Source organism: Podarcis muralis, chromosome 9 (assembly GCF_964188315.1).
Source record: "Podarcis muralis chromosome 9, rPodMur119.hap1.1, whole genome shotgun sequence".
NCBI classification, from domain to species: Eukaryota; Metazoa; Chordata; class Lepidosauria; order Squamata; family Lacertidae; genus Podarcis; species Podarcis muralis.
This window is the reverse complement of record NC_135663.1, coordinates 21,483,523-21,506,534: the sequence shown is the minus strand read 5'-3', so window position 1 is coordinate 21,506,534 and position 23,012 is coordinate 21,483,523. Positions and strand designations below refer to the sequence as shown.

Here is a 23,012-nt window from a genome sequence, read left to right as displayed (position 1 = left end):
TTATAGTGTACCAATGCTTTATAAACCATATCATGTTAAATTCTACCTTATTGTGAATAAGTTAATACCTGTACTTTAATGGAATAATTTTCATATAATGTCTTCTGCTTTCCCTAATTGCTGTACTTAGACTATATTTTCATCTCAGATGCATGAGACAGATTTTGTTCCTGCCTTGAAGACTTGTTAAAAGTTTTCTAAAACTTTTTTGTTAGGACTCGTTCTTATTTTTAGCAATGGCTTAAGCTGAAGTCATAAATACATATGGTGTAGAGTAGCTTCTTTCTCTTTAGTGACCATGCTGAAAAACTAATGTCACAGAATCTAAGGATTCAATTTGAAGTATACATATTAGGGACTTGTAGGGACGCGGGTGGCGCTGTGGGTAAAACCTCAGCACCTAGGACTTGCCGATCGTCAGGTCGGCGGTTCGAATCCCCGCAGCGGGGTGCGCTCCCGTTGCTCGGTCCCAGCGCCTGCCAACCTAGCAGTTCGAAAGCACCCCCGGGTGCAAGTAGATAAATAGGGACCGCTTACTAGCGGGAAGGTAAACGGCGTTTCCGTGTGCTGCGCTGGCTCGCCAGATGCAGCTTGTCACACTGGCCACGTGACCCGGAAGTATCTGCGGACAGCACTGGCCCCCGGCCTCTTAAGTGAGATTGGCGCACAACCCTAGAGTCGGACACGACTGGCCCGTACGGGCAGGGGTACCTTTACCTTTACCTTATTAGGGACTTAGCCTTCAATCCTAAATTCCACTTACCTCAGGGTAAGCCCCACTGAATTTAGCAGAATTTATTTATGAATAGACAGGGTTAGGATTGCTCTGTTGGTCCCTGTGAACTAAGATTCTCCTTTAAAACAAACTGGTCCGTTTCTAAACATGCCAACTTCAAACGATAAGTTATGAGGATGACTTGCTGAACAATTTGATTGGTTGAATATCCCCTTGTTTGTTTTAAACCACAGTCCCATGTTCATATGTAATACTAAACTGAGATACTTTAAAAGTGGAACTGAAGTTGGCTGTGTATAAGGAGGAGGGGAGAGTGTGTGATCCCAATACTTTGGTGAGATTTTGCACAAGAAATAATGTTGGAAGAATGGTAATATTTATAGGCAAATGTTCCATCAAAATTCTCAGCAACTGGTGTTCAGAAACGTACTTCCTCTGTCAGTGGAGGCAAAGAATAATCATCATGGCTAGCAGCCACTCCTGTTGTCCATGAGTCTGTCGAATCAGTTCTAAATTGTGCAGGTCTCACAACCACAGCAGGCTCCCTGCTCTGTCCTCATGGCATGAGCCTTTGGACACCCAAATAGGGTGAGGCAAGCGGCACATTCAAGAGCTTGGGTGCCTCCAAAATGGGACACTGGAAACATTTGCAAAAATAGTGTTTGTCACATCAAGCTGGCCTAACTTTAACCAGAGGTCTGGGTACAAGGCTTGCTAGTTTCACCATCTGTCGGTGCGGAGGCAAGGGTTGAGTATAATTGGGAATGAGGGACAATGGTTGCATACATGTGTAACGCTAAACCATTCCTGCTTTCCCGATGCCTTCTGTGAGGCTAGGAGGACTTCTCAAGTTTAGTTTCAGTCTCAAAATGCCAGCTTTTATAACCAAAACTGTAAAGGGGGGGGGGGGGGAGTGTCCCTGAATACTTCAAGCGTGCCTCTTCTTTCAAAGAGATACAAATTTCTCAAACAATCCAAATTGTTTTTTTCATCAACAGTCTTGCTTGGCTCCTAGTCATGCCTGTTGATAAAAATCTGCATTGTCCCCATTCCAATATCTGCTAAATAGCATATTTGCCACAACCAAACTAATTACTAAAAAAAAAAGAGCCCACCTTATACACTGTTGTGATAATATTCCTCATTCTTTGCTCCCTGACTGCTGATTCAGCTCAGTGACATTTTTCTTCTTCATTGCCTTCCTTATCCCCATCCCTCATTGCTTTTTAACCTGATTGCCTGGGGCATCCCACATGATAACCATCTATGATCACATCACACCAGATGCATGCTGTTGTCAACAAAATCACATGTGTTGTCACAGCCAGGTTAAATAGCAGCGAGGGCGAATGGTCCTAGAAGAGATGAAAATGGTATAGAGAAGCAATGGCTGTAAGTGGTGGAAAAGGGCGACAGATAGGTGGGGGAAAGAAGCACTTTTCATTTAAAAAAGTGAGAATAATGTGAAACTAGGTTTTGGATTAGATCTAAGATCACAACCCATCAAAGTACTGAAGCAGAGACTGCATTAGATAGATAGATAGATAGATAGATAGATAGATAAGATTAGATAGAATTTTCTTGATGGAACTCTCGTAAACAAATAGCTTGTTGTAGCTACTATTTATTTTAGAAGAATCTCTGCTGATTCTAATTAATATGTGTAGATGAGGGACTGGTGTCTAGCAACAGTAAAAATAGGCTTTCTGGGACAGTATGCCCTGTGATTATTTGTTCTGACCTGTTGATTTGCCTGCTTTAATGGAAGGGGGGAAACTTAAAATTCTTATATAAATGCAATGTATCTAAATTTATTTTGGTTTAATCTTGTATTTGTCATCAAATATTCTTAAGGAGGGAAAACAAAGCAATATGTTGGTTGGGTTTTTTTAAAAAAAAACGCACAAAAAACACAACTTTGCCTATTGCCTAGCAACCTGAACTAGTCTCTACAACTAGCTCACACTTTATGTGTTATTTTCCTAATTAATGGCATTCCTGGCTTACTGAATTTGACTTAGATGATTAAAAACCTTAGGAGGCACTAATTAAAATTATGCACTTACGATAGACGGCTTGACAGCGGACGACTTGATTTGTCCTTTCCACTGTCATCAACAGGACAAACACTTCTTCTTAATTAAACCTGGTCTAATTTTTTCTTGCTTAGTATAATTTCAGTGAAATATAACTGTAGCACTTGGCACGTATTTAGTGGACAGGACCTGCTAGGGATTTAGAGCTGGTGCATAGCACATTGTTTAGAAAGTGAGCAGTGAGTTTTCCATCTTGAGGAGTTTGTTGATTGCACTGTGAGCAAAAGATGGTAGGGTTATCAAAATCCCCTGTGGATTGTTGCATGTGTGATAATTAGAGTCTAAAGTGTTTTTTACTTGGGGAAGTCCAACCTACATCTCAACAAGGCATTCATTATGTCTTGGGCCCATACAGTCAACCCCTCTCTGCTAGTCCATGCATGAGCTCTACCCCTGCATTTTATTTTTACAGCAACCCTGTGAGGTAGGTTAGGCTGAGAGATAGTGACATGCCCAAGGGCATCCAGTGACTTTTGTGGCTCAGTGGAGTTTTGAATGAACCTCCCCAGTGCTAGTCCCCCACTTTGACCACTGCTCCATGCTGGTTGTCATTTACATGGCAGAAATGCCACAATGAGTACAAATCCATACATATACCGTACATGCCCCTCTCCTCCTCCCCTGGTTAACATGTAAAGGTTGATCCCCTTTAAAAAGAAGTTGCATGCCCCAAGCACCATGGCCAATAATAGACCAGCCTTGTGGTTGTCTTGCTGCATTTTAGTTTATTGCACAAGTTACTAACAAGGCTTTGAGCTGCAGAGTGCTTTTCTTCTCATCATTGTTTTTTCCATTCCTTCTTGATGTTCCCTGCCTAATTTTGTTTCTTTTCTATTTTTCAGAATTACTTAAGCATTGCTTTCCCATTGATGTTGTCGTGTTTTATACTTTCCTCCTCTGCCTCCCCTCCCCCCCCTTTTTAAAAAAAAAAAAATCTGCAATCTTCACTGATCTGTTTCTTTTCCCCCCTTTGGAATATCATAAGAAGATCCTATTTATGCGCAGAAGAAAGGTATTATTAAATGGGCAAGAAAGGCTTACATTTAATTTGCTTTTGTGTGACTTTTCCCAAGTGCTAACTTTCAGGAATTTCCTTCTTCATATCAGCCACTGTGATTCCTCCCATTTAGCACCAATGCTTGATTCTGCCACAGTCTCGGCTCTGGACTGAACACTAGTGCCCACTTACATTAAATGCTTGAAAGTGAGCACATTTTCTACCTAGAGTCAGGAAAATCACTGCATTTACTTTGGTAAGGATTAAGCTACATGTGATCGTCCATGACAGATCTATGTCTTTGAAGGCATGTTTGCCCCATTCACATTTAAATCAGGACAGGCAATTGAAAGGCCCATATGACGTGAAGATCTCCAGCCCTTCCCCACCAACTGCTAAAATTTGAGCAGACCCTCCTCCTTGCATGGAGGGACATATTAGGAGTGGAGGGATGGGGTGGAATCAGCACCTCCTGCCTGAGCACAGCTTTAAATTGCACTGTACATTTCATTCATGAATGGGACAAAGCTGCAGTTTGGGCCTTCGCCTTGCTGTGAACCTCCCTGGGAACTTGATGAAGGGTGGTATACAAATTTAATAATAAATAAATAAGCAAATAACCTTTTTTTTCTAAAGTGTTGCCAGTGTGTCATATTTCTCTTCTAAGCATCTGGTAGCATCAGAATGCCTGAGGGACCAGGTCCAGCTCTTTCTTATGAACTGAGCCCATTGCCTCAGGCATCTTCCTTGTCGGTTTGCACTGTTCCATGTTGCATAGGAAGATGGTGTTGAAACTAAATGAGTTCAATGGCTTTTAATGCTGAATGAATGTAGTGGAGACTATATAGAATTGGAATTTGCTCATAAAATTTGTTAACTATTTCTAAATGGTAATTCCAACATTAGTCAATCTCTGAGCTGACCCATTTTGAAATTAATAGGCCTTAACTTAGGTGCATTTCAATAAAAGCTGCAGACATTTATTTTGGAAACTTAAAAGATATGATAATACCTATGGAGGGAAGAAGCTTGCTTGAGCTGACAAAATTATGTAAATCTAAGGGCTATATAACATTCTTTACTTATACTGACTTAATTTTCTGCAACATTTCTTGTCTCCTTTTTCCTACAAGTATTTGTGTTCTTTTCTTGTTTTTCCCTTTCCCCCACTATATACCTTTCAGAGACAGTCTCTTGTCGTCATCATTTTCTTGCCTTGTGGTACCACTCAATGTGTTCCACTTTTCCTATATAGTATTTTCCCATATTCTACTTTTATGATTAAACAATTACAGAGTTTGCTCCCTTGAATCTGTGTTTCACCTGCCAATTAAAAATTAACATGTCCTAATAAATCCTGTTCCCCAATCCTGTCATTTGTAGCTCTGACAAATGACATTTTCTGATTATTTACCTACTTTGAAATTATTATTGTTATTTCATATTGCTGTTTATGTGTGTTTATTATTCAACACTTAAATCATTAGTTGCTATGTTACACCTAAGGGCCCAAATTATCAGCCTGCAGATCATTAAAAGAAAACAAGACTATAAAATCTGATTGTTAAATTGAATAGGAACTCAAAATAGATTGAATTCTATTGGATCATTGTTTGATTAATATCTGATACACGTGATATCGCTGTCAGGCCTCTCTTAACCATTTTTAATTACTAGCCACTTTTAATTGCATTTTTGCCATTCCTATTTAAAGTCAGTACACTCTTATTTAAAAAACATACATCATCTCCCCTCCTCACTGCTAGATATTGCGTCACTTTGCATTTTCTGGTACAACAGTGAGAGAAAAGCCTCATTTCCCTTTCTGACCGAGATTCTGAAACCCTCCAAAATAACCCCACCACTTAAAATAACACATGCAGGAATTTTAAATACTTCAAAAGTAAAATTCTTTATGTTTGCTGCTTCTCAGATATGCCAAACAAAAATTTTTATATTTGTTTCAAAGTTCAGACATGCAAACTTCTAGAAACCAATTGTAGGATTATTTTGTGATGCATTTATTTCCTCTCCCATTCTGTTGTAAACTTTATGGCATAAGATGCAGTGAAACCTATCATTATGTGCTTGAAATCACAATCTGCAGGCACAGGACAGTTAGGAGTTAGATTTGCTAGCTATCTCAGTCCCCCTAGTATGCAGGGTTGGCCTTAGCATTAGGCAAAGTGAGGCTTTGTTGAGAGTGGCTGCAGGCCCTTCTGTGCCTCTTGAGCTCTGGGCCCCAGTAGTAGCAGCAGAGCTTTCTTGTTGCTGGCCTTAATGTCTACCCTGAGGCCCTTAAACTAGCCTGTTTTCCTCAGGTGTGATGGAGAACACTGTCCTACCACCTGTGTAAGATTCAGCTGCCAGTCAGGAGGGGTGTTCTGTACCTGGAATGGGGAGTCAACAAAACGTCCTGAGTCAGCCCCAGTGGGATGCAGTCGCAGGCACTCCCTGTCAAATTGCAGTGGATGGTGAAGGCTTGAGTGTATTTATTTCTGCAGTTAGGATTGCTGGTTCCTAAGTCTGAGCTGGTGCTCAGTATTCCTCACCCAGAACATTAGAAAAAAAGAAATCACCATTGCAAGTTTGCGCTTTGAAAATATTTTAACTGCTGGGTCAAGATAAAGGCAATTTGGAGATGAATTAAGCCCCAAGGATAAAAAAAAAATTACTCCTAGACTTCCACAGGCTCCCTACAGTGGTTTGTAGTGGTTTTGTTGTTGGTTTTTGTATACACAGGAAGGTATTGGGGGGGGGGGGCGGAGGCAGAAACCAAACTTCCAATAGAGGCAAAATGCTAAGGTGTTTCTACCCTAGCTTTGACATTTTGGTAGGAATAGAATGGGCCTCAATTAGGCACTTGATGGTTTCTCTTGTCCATTTGTTTCAATGGGGATAAGTTGGGATTGCTTAGTAAGTTAAATTTTCATTTTAAGGAAGGAAGGAAGGAAGGAAGGAAGGAAGGAAGGAAGGAAGGAAGGAAGGAAGGAAGGAGACAACTAACCCTATAATTGTTGGGATATTTGGAGTATAAAGGAGTTTTGGTTTGCTGCAAGGGTTTTTCCAATATTACAAACTGCTGTGGTCCCGAACAACCACATTGGCATGGGAGGCTTAAATGGTCTAATTCTGTGGTGTTGAGATATCTTTCTCAACTGAGAAGCCAGGCTGCCAAAGCATTAGAAAAAGTACTCAAAATTTATCATTACTAACTACTAAACATTATAATTCTTCATGTTTATTATTATTTTTTTCCCCTTATAGGTGCCACAGCCGCAGCTCGGAAAGAAGTTATAAGGAACAAGATCCGGGCAATAGGCAAAATGGCTCGAGTATTCTCTGTGCTGAGGTATGACTTCTTTGCTACTGTTTATTACAAGGATGACAAGGTGCTTTAAAATACTGCTTCTCTGTTGATGCACTCGCCATTTGAAAGCTTTGTTTTTAGTCCCCTCAAACTGGTTCTGTTTCATCCAGAATGTAGCCTGGATCATCATCATCACTTTTAATTTGTATACCGTCTTTCTATCTTACAATACCCAAGGCAGTTTACAAGCTGAAGAAACAAAGAATGTACACTTTATAACAATCTAATGCAATACAAAAATGTGATCATAAAACATAACTTTAAAATACGCAACCTACATCAAATAAAGTAACATTCAACACCCAGAGAAAACTGCTAGATGGACCAATGATCTGAATTGGTATAAGGCAAATTTCAATGTTCCTATGTCTCTAAATTTGGCCTTCCTCCCTACTGCTTTGCAGCCATTCAGGAGCAACCAGGATTTCCAAGCTCATGCCAAATCACCAAACATCTAATGCTGTCATAAATCACAAAGAAGATGAAATCATTGGGTTCCAAGCTGCAGCACACAATGGAAATTCCAAATGGTTATAATCCTCATCAGAATATAGCCGTGTGAGCTCACGCAAAGGATGCATACCTGGCAAATTCATTAAAATGCAAATACATCAGGTTGTTGATATCTCGACAAGATAAGCCTGCATGCCTATCAAAGATGTGCCAGCAAGGTGTTAAATAAGAATAAATTGGAATTTTAATCTTAATAGCAGGCCTCTGCCAAGGAAGTTTGCATTTAAATGATGCAGTCAGGAATATGTGTTTCTCATGTCTTTGCTACTCCTTATCCCAGTACAGTCATACCTTGGTTGTTGAACGGAATCCATTCCGGAAGTCCGTTCGACATTCGAAAACCAAGGTGCGGCTTCCGATTGGCTGCAGGAACTTCCTGCATGCAATCAGAAGCCACATTGGACATTTGGCTTCCAAAGAACGTTCACAAACCGGAACACTCCTGGGTTTGCGGCGTTCAGGAGCCAAAACGTTCAAGTCACAGGGCGTTCGGGATCCAAGGTACGACTGTATTAGAATTAGGAGGTAGAGGACCAGTTGTTTTATTTATTATATATGTATCCTGCTTTTTAGGCCTAAATTTGCATCCAAAGTGGCTTACAGCAATACAAAAAAATCCAATACATAATAACTTAAGTGGCATCCAACTTAAATAATTGCACACACTGGACAACCTCCACTTGTACAGCATGACTTTTTGCCATCTGTGCTTGCTGCGCCATCCTCACATCTGCTCCGGGTGGGGGGGGGGGGGTAGGGAACAGCCATAACAGATTTAGTGGGCACATGGAGGGGAAGGAAGTCCTATTTCACAAGTGGAAGTTGTTCTGCTCATGCAAGGATTTAAGAAGATAAGAAGATCCAGGTGGAACAGGCCAGTGCCCTACCTAGTCCAGCATCCTCTTCTCACAGTGGCCAACTGGAAACCAGCAATCAAAACAGGAGCACAAGAGCACTCTCTCCTCCTGTGGTTTCCAACAACTGGTATTCAGAGGCATTGCTGTTGGCAGCTGTGGAAGCAGAGCCTAGATATCGTTGCTAGTAGCCACCAGAAGCCCTCTCCTCTATGAAGTTGTCTAATCCTCTTTTAAAGCCATCTAGGTTGGTGGCCATCAGTGCCTCCTGTGAGAGTCGCTTCCATGCTTTAACTATGTGCTGTTGTGAAAAGTACTTCCTTTTATCTGTCCTGAGTTACTTAGTGCTACTTTGGATACAACTCATGCATTATGAAAATGCAACGCGGGTATGGTCTGCGGCCACATGAGCTTTAGATTTGCTAAAAGAAAGCGGTCTGGCCAGTGCCTGGATGGGTGACTGCCTGGGAACCACATGCACTCCACCTTAGGTTCCATGACAAAATAAAAGTGGGATATAAATGAATAAAGATGTTACCAGAGGGAAGGGAAAGGTGTCCCTCAGCTGGAGCTGGATCTAGAAACAATGAGGAAGTGCTTAGCTCTTCCTTTCTCTCCTTTTTGACCACATAAGTTGCTGGCTGCAATTGACAATTGCTTCATCCTGTTTCTACCAGGGAAGAGAGTGAGAGCGTGCTGACACTGAAAGGGTTGACCCCAACAGGAATGCTGCCCAGTGGGGTGCTCTCTGGAGGAAAACAAACTCTGCAAAGCGGTAAGCATGTTTGTGAATGTGTGCTATGGTGTACATAAATTCAACTGCTAAAGCACAGAATTCCTTTCCGCTATATATAAATGCAGTCTCTTCAAGAAGAGAGAGAGAGAGACCACAGAGTGGCTAGAAGCTGGCTCACAAAATTTGGCTGAAAAACCAAACTAAATAAATGCAAGCACCCCCTGTTTGCAATACTTGGCAATGTTTAAAGGGAGGGGGTGACTCTGCATATATAGGGAAGAGTTACACATGTGAAGGGCAAAATCATTTCTGCTATTTCTCTGGAATACTGCTGCCTCATATGTAAGTAAAGACTCATCTAAATGACTGGGGGTTTTGTTTTTGTTTTTATATATATATGTAAAAAGGGGGAGCACACGTATACACAGCCAAGCTGCTCCCTGACCCCACTCATTTAGGATGGGTTGAGCCATCCAGAAACCACATTTAGTGGAGATCCATGCGTAAGCCTTTGGCATCGGCATGAGGAACTTAATTGAGGCTTGCACCAGCTTACTGTGATAGCTTAAAAACATATCTATCTTGGTTCTGGCAGCTTAACTTTACAAAAGCCGGGGCATATCCACTGCATGTGAACAGGTTTTCCTTCTTGCATAGTTCTCAAACCACTTCCCTTAGAAGTAGTCCCCATCCACAACATATTCAGGCAAAAGCTGGGATCCCGAGAAAATAGGTGATACCAGTGACATTTGTATTTCCCAGTTTGCCTCCACCTATTATTATTATTATTATTATTATTATTATTATTATTATTAGAGGGAGGGCCTGGCATGGACAGAAATGTAGTGCCCCATGTTTGCCAGTGCATCCAGCATTTTAACTTATCATCAATGCAACTCCCAAAGAGTCTTTCACAGGAACTACATTATGGGGTGATTTAAATGGCAGAAATGTGAGCAAGTCAGCTGCAGGGCAGGTCCTGTGCTGAATTCATGCATCTGGACCCACCAGTGCAGCAACCGCTTTCGTTTCCTCATAATGCAGTGAGCCCAGTGCTTTATTCAGGTTTCCTCTACTGCCGTTCGGCCTTACCAGTCAGGTAAGCCAGGCACCATTGCAGGGAGGGGCCTGCTACTGGTACATCATTCATTATACTATATCACAAGCAGAATACTGGAGCAAGCCAGGGAGCACAATGCCAAGCGCTTTGGCAGGCAGTAGCTAAAGCTCCAAGTAAGTGACCTGAGCTTCCCCTCCCAAGACATGTCTGCCTCCCTACCTCCTCCAGAGTCCCAGGCAACCTGAATCCAAATACAGTGGATCAGGCTTGGAGTGAAACTCATCTGCCCTGTCTAACTTCTTAGTTGACAGCTTCTAAAGGCCACGGATAAAGAGGGTGCTTGAGAATCCCATCTTTCAAAGCTTGAGAAGGCTTTCTTTCCCATCCATTGTGCTTGCAAGCATGCAAGTCTGCTTTTCAGCATAACCTCTCTCCCTTTACAAAAATGGCAGACACTGCGTATGTGGAAAAACTGCAAATTATTGGCCAACATGCCAATCCTCCCTTAGGCCAGCTGATAAATACCAAATTGCGTTCTTCCTTTTCTCTTCTTCATGGAGAACTGCCGTATTGGAATTCTGTAACTGGAATTCAGTTTCTGTGGGCCAGTGAATAACTAATGGCTTGTGAATAACTAATGCCACATACGGCAGACTCACAATTTACTTGAATAAAGGGAAGAACATTTTAATGGTGGTTTTGCTGCATATGCAAGCACTGAGGCACTTTCTCTCACTTACTGTTTCAAGTCATATTTTGTATGAGTTATGCAGCCGCTCTATAGCTAGTAGAATTTTTCTCTTGAAGTAAGGAGCCACAGTCAAGTATTTTAATGTATTAACTGTTTTCTGTTTTTACTATTGTGTAACATGCACCCATGAGTGTCCAACCATAATTATGATGTAGCTTTTAACTGTGAGACATGGAGATTCGCCTTTTCAATAACTCAGTCTCAGCCTCTAACTTTCCCATTTCTTTCCTGGAGTTTCTTTCCTGTATTTTCCCCCCTTTCTGTCTCTTTTTCTCTTTATCTAGAAGATTCAGGTATTCTGTGGTAAACTCTCTTTTTGGTGGCTTGTGTGTTACACATATGGTAACGTTCTGCTTTGTAAATGCTGCAATATGATGACCAAAGTGTGTTTGTCACACTAATGGAATTACTGAGGCACATAAAGGATTTGCTTCATATTACTAGTCCCTTGACATTCATAGAATTTTATCACCCACCCATCCTGGAGAAAAAACCCAAAAACCCCACTGTTGTCTTGATACAATTGCTTCTATCAGATTGTCCAAAAGCCTGGCCATTGGGAAATTACCTCATACTGCAGTATTATAGCTTAGTGAAACATTACTATACACAACCCATTAGTTAACACCTTGCACCATTCACCAAATATACTGAAATCTACATAGTTTCTGTTAAGCACATTTTGCCAACTGTGCTATGTATTAACAGAAAATATGAGCAATATATTGTGTGAAATGTGTACATTCCTAGTGACCATTCTTTTAGTGTATTGTGCTGGTTTGGATCCTTTTTCTCATCTTAAGTTTTATTGTCTCTTTCCTCTTTCTTATTTATTATGCATATTTATTTTGGTTATTGAGTTACCTTATTTGCTGCACCCGAGGGCTATAGATTCCATGGGGGAACTTGTCCTTGATGCAAGATGACACTTGATGAGATTCCACTGATCTCAGTCCATATTAATCTTTGCAACTACAAAAAATGCAACATTCTAAACCAGACCCAGGCCAGCATGTTTCTCTATGGGCAGATAGGCTTCCTTGCTGCCATACTTAATACCAATGTGGATTTAGGTACATCTGGCTGTCAAAAAGACATTCAAGCTATAATGTAACAATGCATTTCTAATATTAACTTCTTTGTTCATTTCTGTTTGCAAATGCTTCTTAAGCCCTATTTAAAAGGCCATGGTGGTTTGAAATCTATGCTATACTACCAGCAACTTTGAAATGGTCAATTGTTCTGTCAGTAGTTCAGATCTAAATAAAATTAAAACATATTTTTAAAATAAAAAAATTAACAATATGGGGCACTTGAAAAGATGGTGTTCTGTGTCACTCTAAACAAGGAAACCCACAAACAAAATATTGAACACTGAAAGCTTTTTTCCGTATTTCTTTAGTGTGTGTGTGTGTTTTTTTAAAAGGCATCCAGGAGAAAAGGAAAGTACCAGTATTTCCCCAAATTGTCAGAAACCATCTTTTCCCTTAGTCCCACTGCTGACCAAAGGGTGCTTCAGTATTTTGCTGATCTGCATTGCTGGTACTTTCGTCCACTGGCTTAATGCCACGATATGTCTTACTGGACACTCTGCAATCGAACCTGCCCCATTCAGTGTTGCAGCCACCCTTTTATACTGTCAACTTTGTATATTGTATGGACAATACGGTATAGCATTTCAATTTAATCCATGTGGCTATTTTATTTTATTAGATATTTAAGAACAAATGAGTATCTTTCACTTCTCTCCCCCCAAAAACATTAAAAAAAAGAAATCTATTGCCTGCAAATTACGATACCTGTGTCTGTTTTGTGTGTAGCATTCTATGTTGTCTTCTGTGTCAAAATCCAGCACTTACAGTAACCTTCAAGTGTACTAGCTCCTTTGCTATTCACTGACTTGTTCTTAGAGTTAAATCCTCTGCTCATTTTTCTCATTCGTTTTGCTACCCCTTTCTTCTCTTCAGCTACTGTTGAGGCTATTGAGGCTGATGAAGGTAAATTGGCCAGACCCCTTTCTGTTGTTGTTACAACAGAGAAGGGCTCTGCTGGGTGTATTCATTTTTGCTGTAGCTTGTATAGAGTGTGTGGGTGTTGAGCTAACAATTGTGGCTCAGTATTAACCTAAGTTTACTTGCTTTAAAGGGGAAAGTGTTCCTTTTGTTGTTGGTGTTGTTTCTTAAAGTTGCAGCGATGTTCTGATCTGTGTCCATTAAGCTTAAAGTGCTGAATCAGTATTGCACAAGGATAAGAAAGCTTGCAACTCAAAGGGGGCATGGCAGCACTTTAGTAAAAGCCATTTGACAAACAAACAGTTTCCCTTAAGGGGGATCAATCAGTTCCCCATGTCACCTTAAGATATATCTGAAAATTGAGAGAACGCTAAAGTTGAATGGGGTTCTCCCCTTGCTGAGGTCTCTAGTGAAAGTGATTTTTGAACGAGTCTTCACTGTAATTTAGCATATTTTAAAATGTCCCTTTAGGGGGAAAATACTAAAATGATGAGAGATGTTAGGAGGTTTTTTCCCCTGCAAGTTTTGGGAATTTTCTCCAATGTAGCTATTAAAACCAACACCATTTCAAATGACTACCAGCACAAATGAATTACTGTCGAAGATATTGAATGCAAAACTTCAAGCTGCCTTTCTCAGGGATCCTTTTGTTTCAGCTCTTAAAACAATTTTGTTAGTTGTACAGTTAATAGATCTCCAAATGCATACTGAAATTTTTCTATACATGGTGATTAAATTAGTAATTCAAATTGTTTTGCAAGAAGACTCTCAAAAGTTCCCCTTTAAAACAATACCAAAAAATTACTCAGTTGTATTTTGTTCTTGCCCCCCTAAAACATGAGGTTTTTTCCAAAAAAAAGAAAAAAAGAAAAAAATCATTAGTCATTAGTTCTGTTGGCATGGAGTAAGGCTGCCATTTTGGCCCTCCTATCTGTTTTTTGATTTTTCTGTTACAGGAGTGAACAAAATTCTTAGCAATAAGTAAGAGAAAATACAACTGCTTTCTAAATAGCAGTGAGTGAGCTGCTATTTATGTTGGAATTCTCTATTCCTGTTGGCAAATTCTACTCTGCAATGTGCATTCTTGTTGACAGTTTGGCTGTTTTTTTTCCTGTGATTTCTGTGACTGTGTTGTGTTTTTAGTATTACTTCTCAATGTAAACTGCTAATAATCATTGTCTGACCAGCAACTGCAGCAGAGCACATTCTTCAGCACAAAGGTGTATAAATATGTCTGCTTGACACCAAGATGTGCAGCCCATTTTGGGAAGATGCGTTGTTCAAGTTAAACTTCTTATTGATCATTACATTGCACTGTAACCAAAGATTGATTGATTGATTGATTGATTGATTGACCTGAAAAGCTATCGCCTTTGGGAAATCTAATAACGATTCTGTTTACATAAACAAGTGTTTACTAGGGGCCTGTGCAGGCCTTTGACGGAGTCTAGGTGTTCATACATCCAATCACAGCTGAACATCCGGCAAAATTAAACTGCCGTACACTTCACATTGCCATTCATTATACACCTACGTCAAAGGACTGGATCAAAATTGACAGCACTGTGGTGAATTTTTAAGAGGGCCGGGGTTGAATGTTCTGCTATGAGTCTTTGTTCAAGTTATCTCTAGTATGAAACCTATATGAAATTTGTGGGGAATAGGTGGGAACATGTGGGTTACAAGTGGTGAAGGGAAGTCTCCAGACAACCAAGGGTGGTAGATTCCACAGCAAACTATGTTGTCTGAAGTGGTCCAACATGCAAAGATTAAGCATTTTGGAGTGGATCCAAAGATACCCTTCCACATGCGGGAGGCATCTTCAACTCACGGAAGGGCCATTTTACACTAGGGTCTCTTGCTTGAGAAAAGTGTGCAAGCGTTCTTCTCTACAAGTGTTCCACTGTTATTCTACTTGCACAAGCTCTTGTTCCAGCTGAAATATAAGGCCCTATCTGTTCTAGCATTGTGCGGAAAACTTGCACACATTTTATGGAACCGCTCACAGCTCTTTGGATCCAATCCACTGACTTAAATTGTTGATTCCCCCCCCCCCAGAAGCCATGATAGCCTCAAAGCCATCTTTATGTTCCACCCCTTCAGATGGCCCAGTATGCAGTGGTTTCCACCTAGCAAAAAAAGTGCAGGAAAAAAAGAAATCACCACATGGGGGGAAGGGGAATTGGTCCTCTGTATCTGTCTGCAGTCCATATTTCCACAGCAGTGGTTGGCAAAATGTCAGCATGAGAGGATTTGTCCTTGCCACAAAATTCAACACAAGTGGTTTAATAGTACCAGGGACTTTGCCTTCAAGGAGAAATGTGAGGGGCGGGGGGAAGTCACCTCAAAATTCAGAAAGGATTATGCTTTCTCCCTAATGGAGAACAAAATTGATTATACCTCTTGACAGATAAACCAAAGAGCAAATTCAGTTTCCAACTCCCTCCTTTTTGCTCACGCCCTCCCAGTATTCTCTCCCCATGTTGCTGGTACTAACTGACCATCTTGGCTATCTTGCATGTTAAGAAACCCAGCAGAAAGAAACATAACCAACATTCTTGAAATATATATTTGTTGAATTTATATATATATATTTACTAAAATAAGAGGTGGGGAACACACCAAGGGTTAACAGCAACCAATAAGTTAAGCCTGTTTCTTGGATTGCTGCCCAGAGCCCTTCTTCTTTTTTGTTTTGAACACTCTAAAGTAAGCCCCTGAAATGATGGAATTTTCCCTTTCATTGAGTGTGTGAAATACCTAGTGAGATCAATGTGGAACTCCTAATGTCATTGCTGAAGGGCAAGTTCATTGACTTTTAAATTCACTTACTGGCTCCTATGTTCCTACACTTTCAAAGTTAAGAAAGACAAATATGCCAAAAAGAATGATATTCAGCATCCATGTCACACTCAATTACTGCAGTTTAACCAGATTATCCTGTAGTGCTCTAGGCCTGACAGAGAAGGTTATTGTTCCTGAGTAGTGTATGATCATTTCTTCTGTAGTGAAGACACTGAGGACCTTCTGTCTAATGCATTATAAGGGTATCCTCATATGATAAATTTCATAAACACTCAATGCAGGTTCCTATATAATGGGAACAATCTGTTTACCAGGATTAAGGGAGTGGACCATTGCATAGCTTGCCACTGCTCTCCATCCCCCTTCCAAATAATAACATCAACCATGATGTTGACTGGGGTGAAGATTAACCAGAGTCCTAGTTTTTAGGCAGGAATCTTAACCAAGGTTTGAAGCTGGTTAGCAAAGCTTGTTAAAAGGAGAACCTAAGTCCTCATTTGGCATCATACAACCTCTGCAGTGAGGTTGGCACACCTGGAAATATGGCTATTGAAAGGCCACAAACCAGAGTTCTTGGGCAACCTATAGTTTTGAATGTTCCATCATTTCTGTGAAGCCTCTTGACAGCTGCTCTGCTGTTAAATTCATCCTACATTGCCTATTCCAAAGAAAACAACAACAACAACAAATCTCCCTTGGAAATCAACAAGGATTCTATCTCGAATGAGACTATGAGGACATCGCAACCATTTATCACTCAAGACCAGTTCAGACATTTTCTTTTAATACCCTAAAGTCGTTGCAAGATTATTTTGCATTCCCAGTTTCAAGCCAGTGCTTTCATTCATACAAACACATGTGGGAGCTGCCGTTTACAACAGCAAACCAGCTTCCTTTTGTAATTTAGTTGCCACCACAAGGAGGCATACATTCACTACATGCAGTTGACAGGGCAGAAAGTATCGTGATGGCTTCACTGCACCAATATGTGTGAAACTGGACCCTACACTTTTAAGACAGGAGATTTTAGTTTGTTATTTTTCTGTGAGCACTACTTGTTCCTGAAAAAAAGTTCATTCCACACCGAACCACCAAATAAAATGTCAGGAATGAATTTTGTTGGGAGCATCTTAAACTTTCAAGATAAATTGGCTATCTACTTTCTAGCTGTTTCCAAATCCATCCAGAAGCTTTAATCGCATTGTCATTTTATTTTCTTCACCGTGAAGGAATTTCTCAACTCAGTTGACTGTTCAGTAAGCTGATAAAATGCCAACACTTTGTCGCCATTGACTTTCCTTTCCTCTCTGTTTGTTTTGTTTTTGTTTGTTTGTTTGTTTCTGTTTTTGTTTTTGTTTTTCCTCCCCCCCAATTCTCTGTGTAGCTATCAAAGGATTCTCGCCGCAGCATAAGATCACGAGCTTTGAAGAAGCCAAAGGCTTGGACCGGATTAACGAACGGATGCCCCCTCGCAGAGATGCCATGCCATCCGATGCCAACCTTAACTCCATCAACAAGGCAATCTCCTCAGAGACTAATGGCACTGACAGTAATGGCAGTAATAGCAGCAATATTCAGTGACCGTTTCCAACTTGTGATTTTTTTGTTTTGGAGCTGCAGGGCATGATGGGATTGCTGCATATCAGCAGTGGGATGTTCTTGCCTCTGATGATAGCTTACTTGCTCTGGGGGCCAGGTGTTGGATTCAGTTTACAATATCATCTAAGAAGAGATAGTAGACTTTATTTTGGTGGGTGGGGGGTGGAGGTTCAACGCCTCCTTGGATATGCCTTTAAAATGCTTGTAGAAAACTAAATGAAAGCTAATGCTGGTATATATTGCAAAGTTAGGGGAATGAACATGTTTTCCTACTGCATTGGAAACTTCTCGATATGTTAACTGAAAGGCCTTTTATTATGTTACTGGACATGACAATTTTGTCTGATTTCTTACTAACTATTGTACGTTTACAGTTGCAGCACTAAACATGGACAACATCAAAAACATTTTTAACAAAGTGATGTACAAACTAAATAAGGAGACTATTTATTGATAATGTTTTGCTACTCTTGTCAGACGATGGCTATCTTAAAAAAAATAATTAGGCAATCTTAAAAAAAAAAGTTGCAAATTTGTTAAAAATGCCAAAAAGGACAGTTTAATTTTGTACAGATTATGCTTACCTCAGGTTTCTTTAGTGTGCTTGAATGCCCTTCTTTAAATATAACATTTACCTTAACTAATTTGGCAGTGAGAAATCTTTTCTTTTAAGTTTTTAAGGAAAATAAAACTGGAATAATGATACTCCTTTTTTCTTTTCTTTTTGCTGTTTATATTTAGGAATCCTTTCTTTATTCTTTTTCTTTTTGGTAAATCAAGTCTTGGTTGTGGCTTGCTGAATTTAAATATTTATGAGTGGTGCATTTTTAAGTATAGTGAACAAGACACCATATTAAGTGCAGTGAAAGCATCTATATTCTGTAAAAATCTGCCTATGCATGTTTTTTAAGAAAAAAAAATTGGCTGTATAGGCCTGTATGGGACTGTAATGCGCTTAGTGGTCTGACTTATACTGGAAATGTATGTACTGGCGTACTTTATATTCTCTAAAAAGAAAATGCTAATGCCTTTGAAATTTTGTAATCAAAAAAAAAAAAGCTTTGAAAAATCTAAGGGGGAGAGTATTCTTAAAAGTTTTTAATATAAGCTTGTCAGTGCACATATCGATGGTTAGCATGTTTAGCAAACCTTGTGAAATTTAAACTAAGTTTGTAGTTACATGTGAAACTAAATGCATGATAACTGTTAATGTCATGATGGTTTAGTCATTTTGTTACGTTCTGTCATGTGCCACAAATCGTGTAATTTTTTCACTTTTTTCCCTTTGTATATCAGTTACGGGTTACAACTGGTTCATTCTTAAAGGAAGATGAAAAACCAACAAAAGCAGTCCACTGATATTTTTTAACAATTGTATAAGTGCCCAAGTAATTCACTACAGCCTACAGCCTTGCCTTTGTAATTTGACTTATGAAATGTTGGCAATCAAAGCATGCACTTGTAACAATGAAAAAAAAAAGCATTTTATATTACTACTCAATAAAAATGTGCATGAACCTATGGCTCCTCACACTAAATCTCTGGAGCATGCTATTATGTGTTTAATCCTCACCATGGGGGTGGGAGGCTCTCACCCCGTTGCCTTGTCTGTTGCAATCCTAGGTAGCAATCCCTGCACTCAGGTATGCATGACTTAAGTGAGACTTAAGGAACAGAAGAAGCTGCCCTGTACCATGTCAGAACATTGATGCATCTAGCTGAGTACAGTCATACCTCAGGTTACAGATGCTTCAGGTTATGCGTTTTTGGGATACGGACGTGCCAAAACCCGGAAGTACCAGAACGGGTTACTTCCGGGTTTCGGCGCATGCGCAAAAGCACTGAATTACAACCTGCACTTGTACGGATGTGGCGCTGTGGGTTGCGGACGCGCCTCCCACACGGATCACGTTCGCAACCCGAGTGTCCACTGTACTGCTGACACTGGTGGCAGCTCTTCGGGGCCAATCAAGCCAGGAGTCTTCCTCATCCTTATCTGGAGATGACGGGAATTGAACCTGAGGCTTTCAGAATGCAAAGCACAAGGTCTACTGCCACAGCCCTTCCCCTCTGCTTATGCACATTTTGGTAGCCCTATTTGCAAAATCATAGGGAACGCCTTGGGATAAAAAGGAGATTCTCAAGTTGTTTCACACTTCCATTGTAGCAGAAGAAAGATGCCTTTCACTTTGGGGGTTTCGCTGCAGAGGTGGTTTCTTCCACATCATTAAGCTGCTTGTCCTTTGCAGGTCTGACCAGCTTTTGGCAAAGGAGGGTGGAATGTCTGGGCCATTTCTTTCAAACACGTCCCAGCGGATCATTCAACCTACACTGTGTCCTAGATGCAAGATCTCTTTTGCCCATTCCTGCAACACCCACCTAAAAAGGTAAAGGTAAAGGTACCCCTGCCCGTACGGGCCAGTCTTGCCAGACTCTAGGGTTGTGCGCCCATCTCACTCAAGAGGCCAGGGGTCAGCGCTGTCCGCAGACACTTCCGGGTCACGTGGCCAGCGTGACAAGCTGCATCTGGCGAGCCAGCGCAGCACACGGAAACGCCGTTTACCTTCCCACTGGTAAGCGGTCCCTATTTATCTACTTGCACCCGGGGGTGCTTTCGAACTGCTAGGTTGGCAGGCGCTGGGACCGAGCAACGGGAGCGCACCCCGCCGCGGGGATTCGAACCGCCGACCTTTCGATCGGCAAGTCCTAGGCACTGAGGCTTTTACCCACAGCGCCACCCGCGTCCCTCAACACCCACCTACCTGCACCAATCATAATTACGAACAATGAGGAAAATTCATGTGTTGATTCCCTTTGCTTGAATGGTAGCAGTTTGATTTTGCTACACAGACTATTTGTGCTGCTACTTCCACAAGTCACACACCCCCTTTTTATTTTATTATTTATATATCACATTTATAGCCCACCTTTCCTCCAAGGGGCTAAAGGCACAGTGTGCGTGGTTATCTCCCTTCCACTTCATCCTCACAACAACCCAGTGAGGTGGGTTAGGCTAAGAGACAATGACCAGCCTAAGATCACCCAATGGACTTGCATGGCTGAGCATCTGTTTGCCACATTACCCAGCCGGCTGAATTTTACCCAGATTCTAGCCATGCCTTCCAGTGCCACTTTAGACGATAAGCAGACTTGAATTCTCAGCTCTCATAAGGAAAAAGGTTTGAGGCAAAAACGTGGAAGCACTGTGTGTGAAGGAGAAAAGGCAACTTGAGAGAGAGCAAGGGAAGTATGTTCATTTTATTTATTTATTATCCCGGCCTTACTCCAAGGATTTCAAGCGCAGTGTGCATCATTCTCCCCTCTCCCTCTAGTTTATCCTCACAACCTTTCCATGGCTTAGGCTAGGGGTCAGCAAACTTTTTCAGCAGGGGGCCGGTCCACTGTCCCCCAGACCTTGGGGGGGGCAGACTATTTTTTTGGGGGGGGTGAACAAATTCCTATGCCCCACAAATAACCCAGAGATGCATTTTAAATAAAAGCACACATTCTACTCATGTCAAAACCAGGCAGGCCTCACAAATAACCCAGAGATACATTTTAAATAAAAGCACACACTCTATTCATGTAAAAACACACTGATTCCTGGACCGCCCACAGGCCGGATTTAGAAGGCGATTGGGCCGGATCCGGCCCCTGGGCCTTAGTTTGCCTACCTATGGGTTAGGCTTAGCAACAGTGACTGGCCAAAGGTCACCCAGTGAGCTTCATGGTTGAGTGTGGAGCCCCAAGTATGGATGCATGAGCAAAAAGGGATATTTTGCATATAAATACTTAACCACATTTCCCCAGGATTCCTTGTGAGAAGCCATGACTGTGGTATAATACTGCCTTCAATGTATGCTGCAGATGTGGCCTGAATTTCCCTGGATCTGAAGTATTTAATTTCCGGTGTACAGCAGTGTCTTTTGTGTAAAGTTAGGGATATTTAGGACCCGTTCCAGGAATTTCATTTCTGTTTTGTTTTCTCCACTTACTGATAATGAACTGTCACTGAAAAATTCATGATGGAAAGTGAGACACTGTGATATCACCAACACATGTTAACAGTCACTGCGTCCCAAGCAGGCCACATTTCCTCCTGCTGTATTTTTGGAATAAATATATTTTGCAGGCACATTCTTGCACAGGAGCATCTGTCCACCATGAGGTACGGAATGTGCCGTTCCTCCATAATTCACACTTTGAATCTGGCAAAAGGAGCACTATGGAGATTTGTACGATATGAAGAATGAACAATAGCAGGGGATCAGGTTTTGCCTTAGTCTACAAACAGCTGAGGAATATCTCTGGTACAAAAACTTCTCGGCAACATTGGTGGGTTAAACTATTTTCTCTTTCTGTTTAAGAAGCCAGTTGTGAATTTTTTTAAAAAAACATACGATTTTTAAAACAAATTCTAAGAGTCCATAACTTTTCTGTATGTTTCTTTTCTTTAGTCTATCAATAACTATCATTCTGTGGGCAACAGTTGTTTCTAGAAACACAGAAATCAGTAAACTAGTTTTCCTGTATTTTTCTGTGGAGTTTTAAGGAGAGAAGCCAGCAAGCTGTGACCCAAACATTACCATACCCTCCAAGATTTCTCTGTTGAAAATAGAGATGTCCCCTCCAACATTTCTCCAATAAAAATAGGGACATCCTACTACACTATGGGCCATTCCAAGCATACTGTTTCTAGTGCTAGAGCTGCTCTTTTTTAAAAAAAAAAATTCCATGCTTCCACACTATTTTTGTGTGGAAAGTGTTTTGCACCATTTCCCACATTTCATGTGATGCTGTGTGTGCTTTGAACAACTTCATATTGCGTGTTTCCCTACCCATTGGTTATTCTTTTTTTTCACAGAAAGCCAGCCATATCACAGATTAAAAGAGGGAACTGAAGTTGTTTCTGCTGTCTAATCTCTCTCAAGAGCATTAGGTATCCCTCAACTCAACCCCCCAACCCCACAAAGGCTATAAATACCTGGGACAGGTGCTTATAACTCCAACTTTTACTGCTTGGGAGTAAAGGAGGGGTATGGCTGCAGCTACAGAACTTTTCTCCATCTGAATACGCCCCAATATTGGTGTGGACAGGAAAAGGGGCAATCACTCTCTACTAATCGGCAGCATGCAACCATTAAGGTGAATAGCCAACTACAGTTTCACTCCAAAAAAACAATGAAACAAACAACAACTATAGCACTGTAACGGGTACCCATAGTATGCACATGGTAATAAGTTCTGCTGCAGTTTTACAGAACACCGAATATTCCTATCCACAAGCTGGAAAGGGTGTCCAGCATCGACTTCTTCTCTGCCATCCCTATGTACCTGGGAAGAAAGGAGTCATCAGTTGCCCTTGGCTGAGACACTTCTTCTTAGAGGGTGCACCAGAGGTTCTGGATCCTGATGTAGAACTTTCAAAATCCCTTTGTATTTTCATGCAAGTAAATGTCATGAACTGGCAGGACAATGGAGAG

The 23,012-nt window shown here is 41.0% G+C and overlaps 1 protein-coding gene across 2 annotated transcripts in view; it reads left to right on the top strand.

Annotated features, from left to right (window-relative positions):
• The window catches only part of PPP3CA (protein phosphatase 3 catalytic subunit alpha), a 188,585-nt gene extending 169,539 nt beyond the window's left edge, over positions 1 to 19,046 (top strand). Inside the window, exons 11-14 of one of the 2 annotated variants that reach the window (XM_028743362.2) lie at positions 7,097 to 7,181; positions 9,244 to 9,341; positions 13,081 to 13,110; positions 17,315 to 19,046. In XM_028743362.2, the coding sequence (XP_028599195.1) occupies positions 7,097 to 7,181; positions 9,244 to 9,341; positions 13,081 to 13,110; positions 17,315 to 17,511 (410 nt within the window). In that variant the 3' untranslated portion in view covers positions 17,512 to 19,046. The remainder of the gene's footprint in view (positions 1 to 7,096; positions 7,182 to 9,243; positions 9,342 to 13,080; positions 13,111 to 17,314) is intronic. The other variant, XM_028743364.2, reaches the window with a different exon arrangement.
• The last annotated feature ends 3,966 nt before the right edge of the window (positions 19,047 to 23,012 follow it).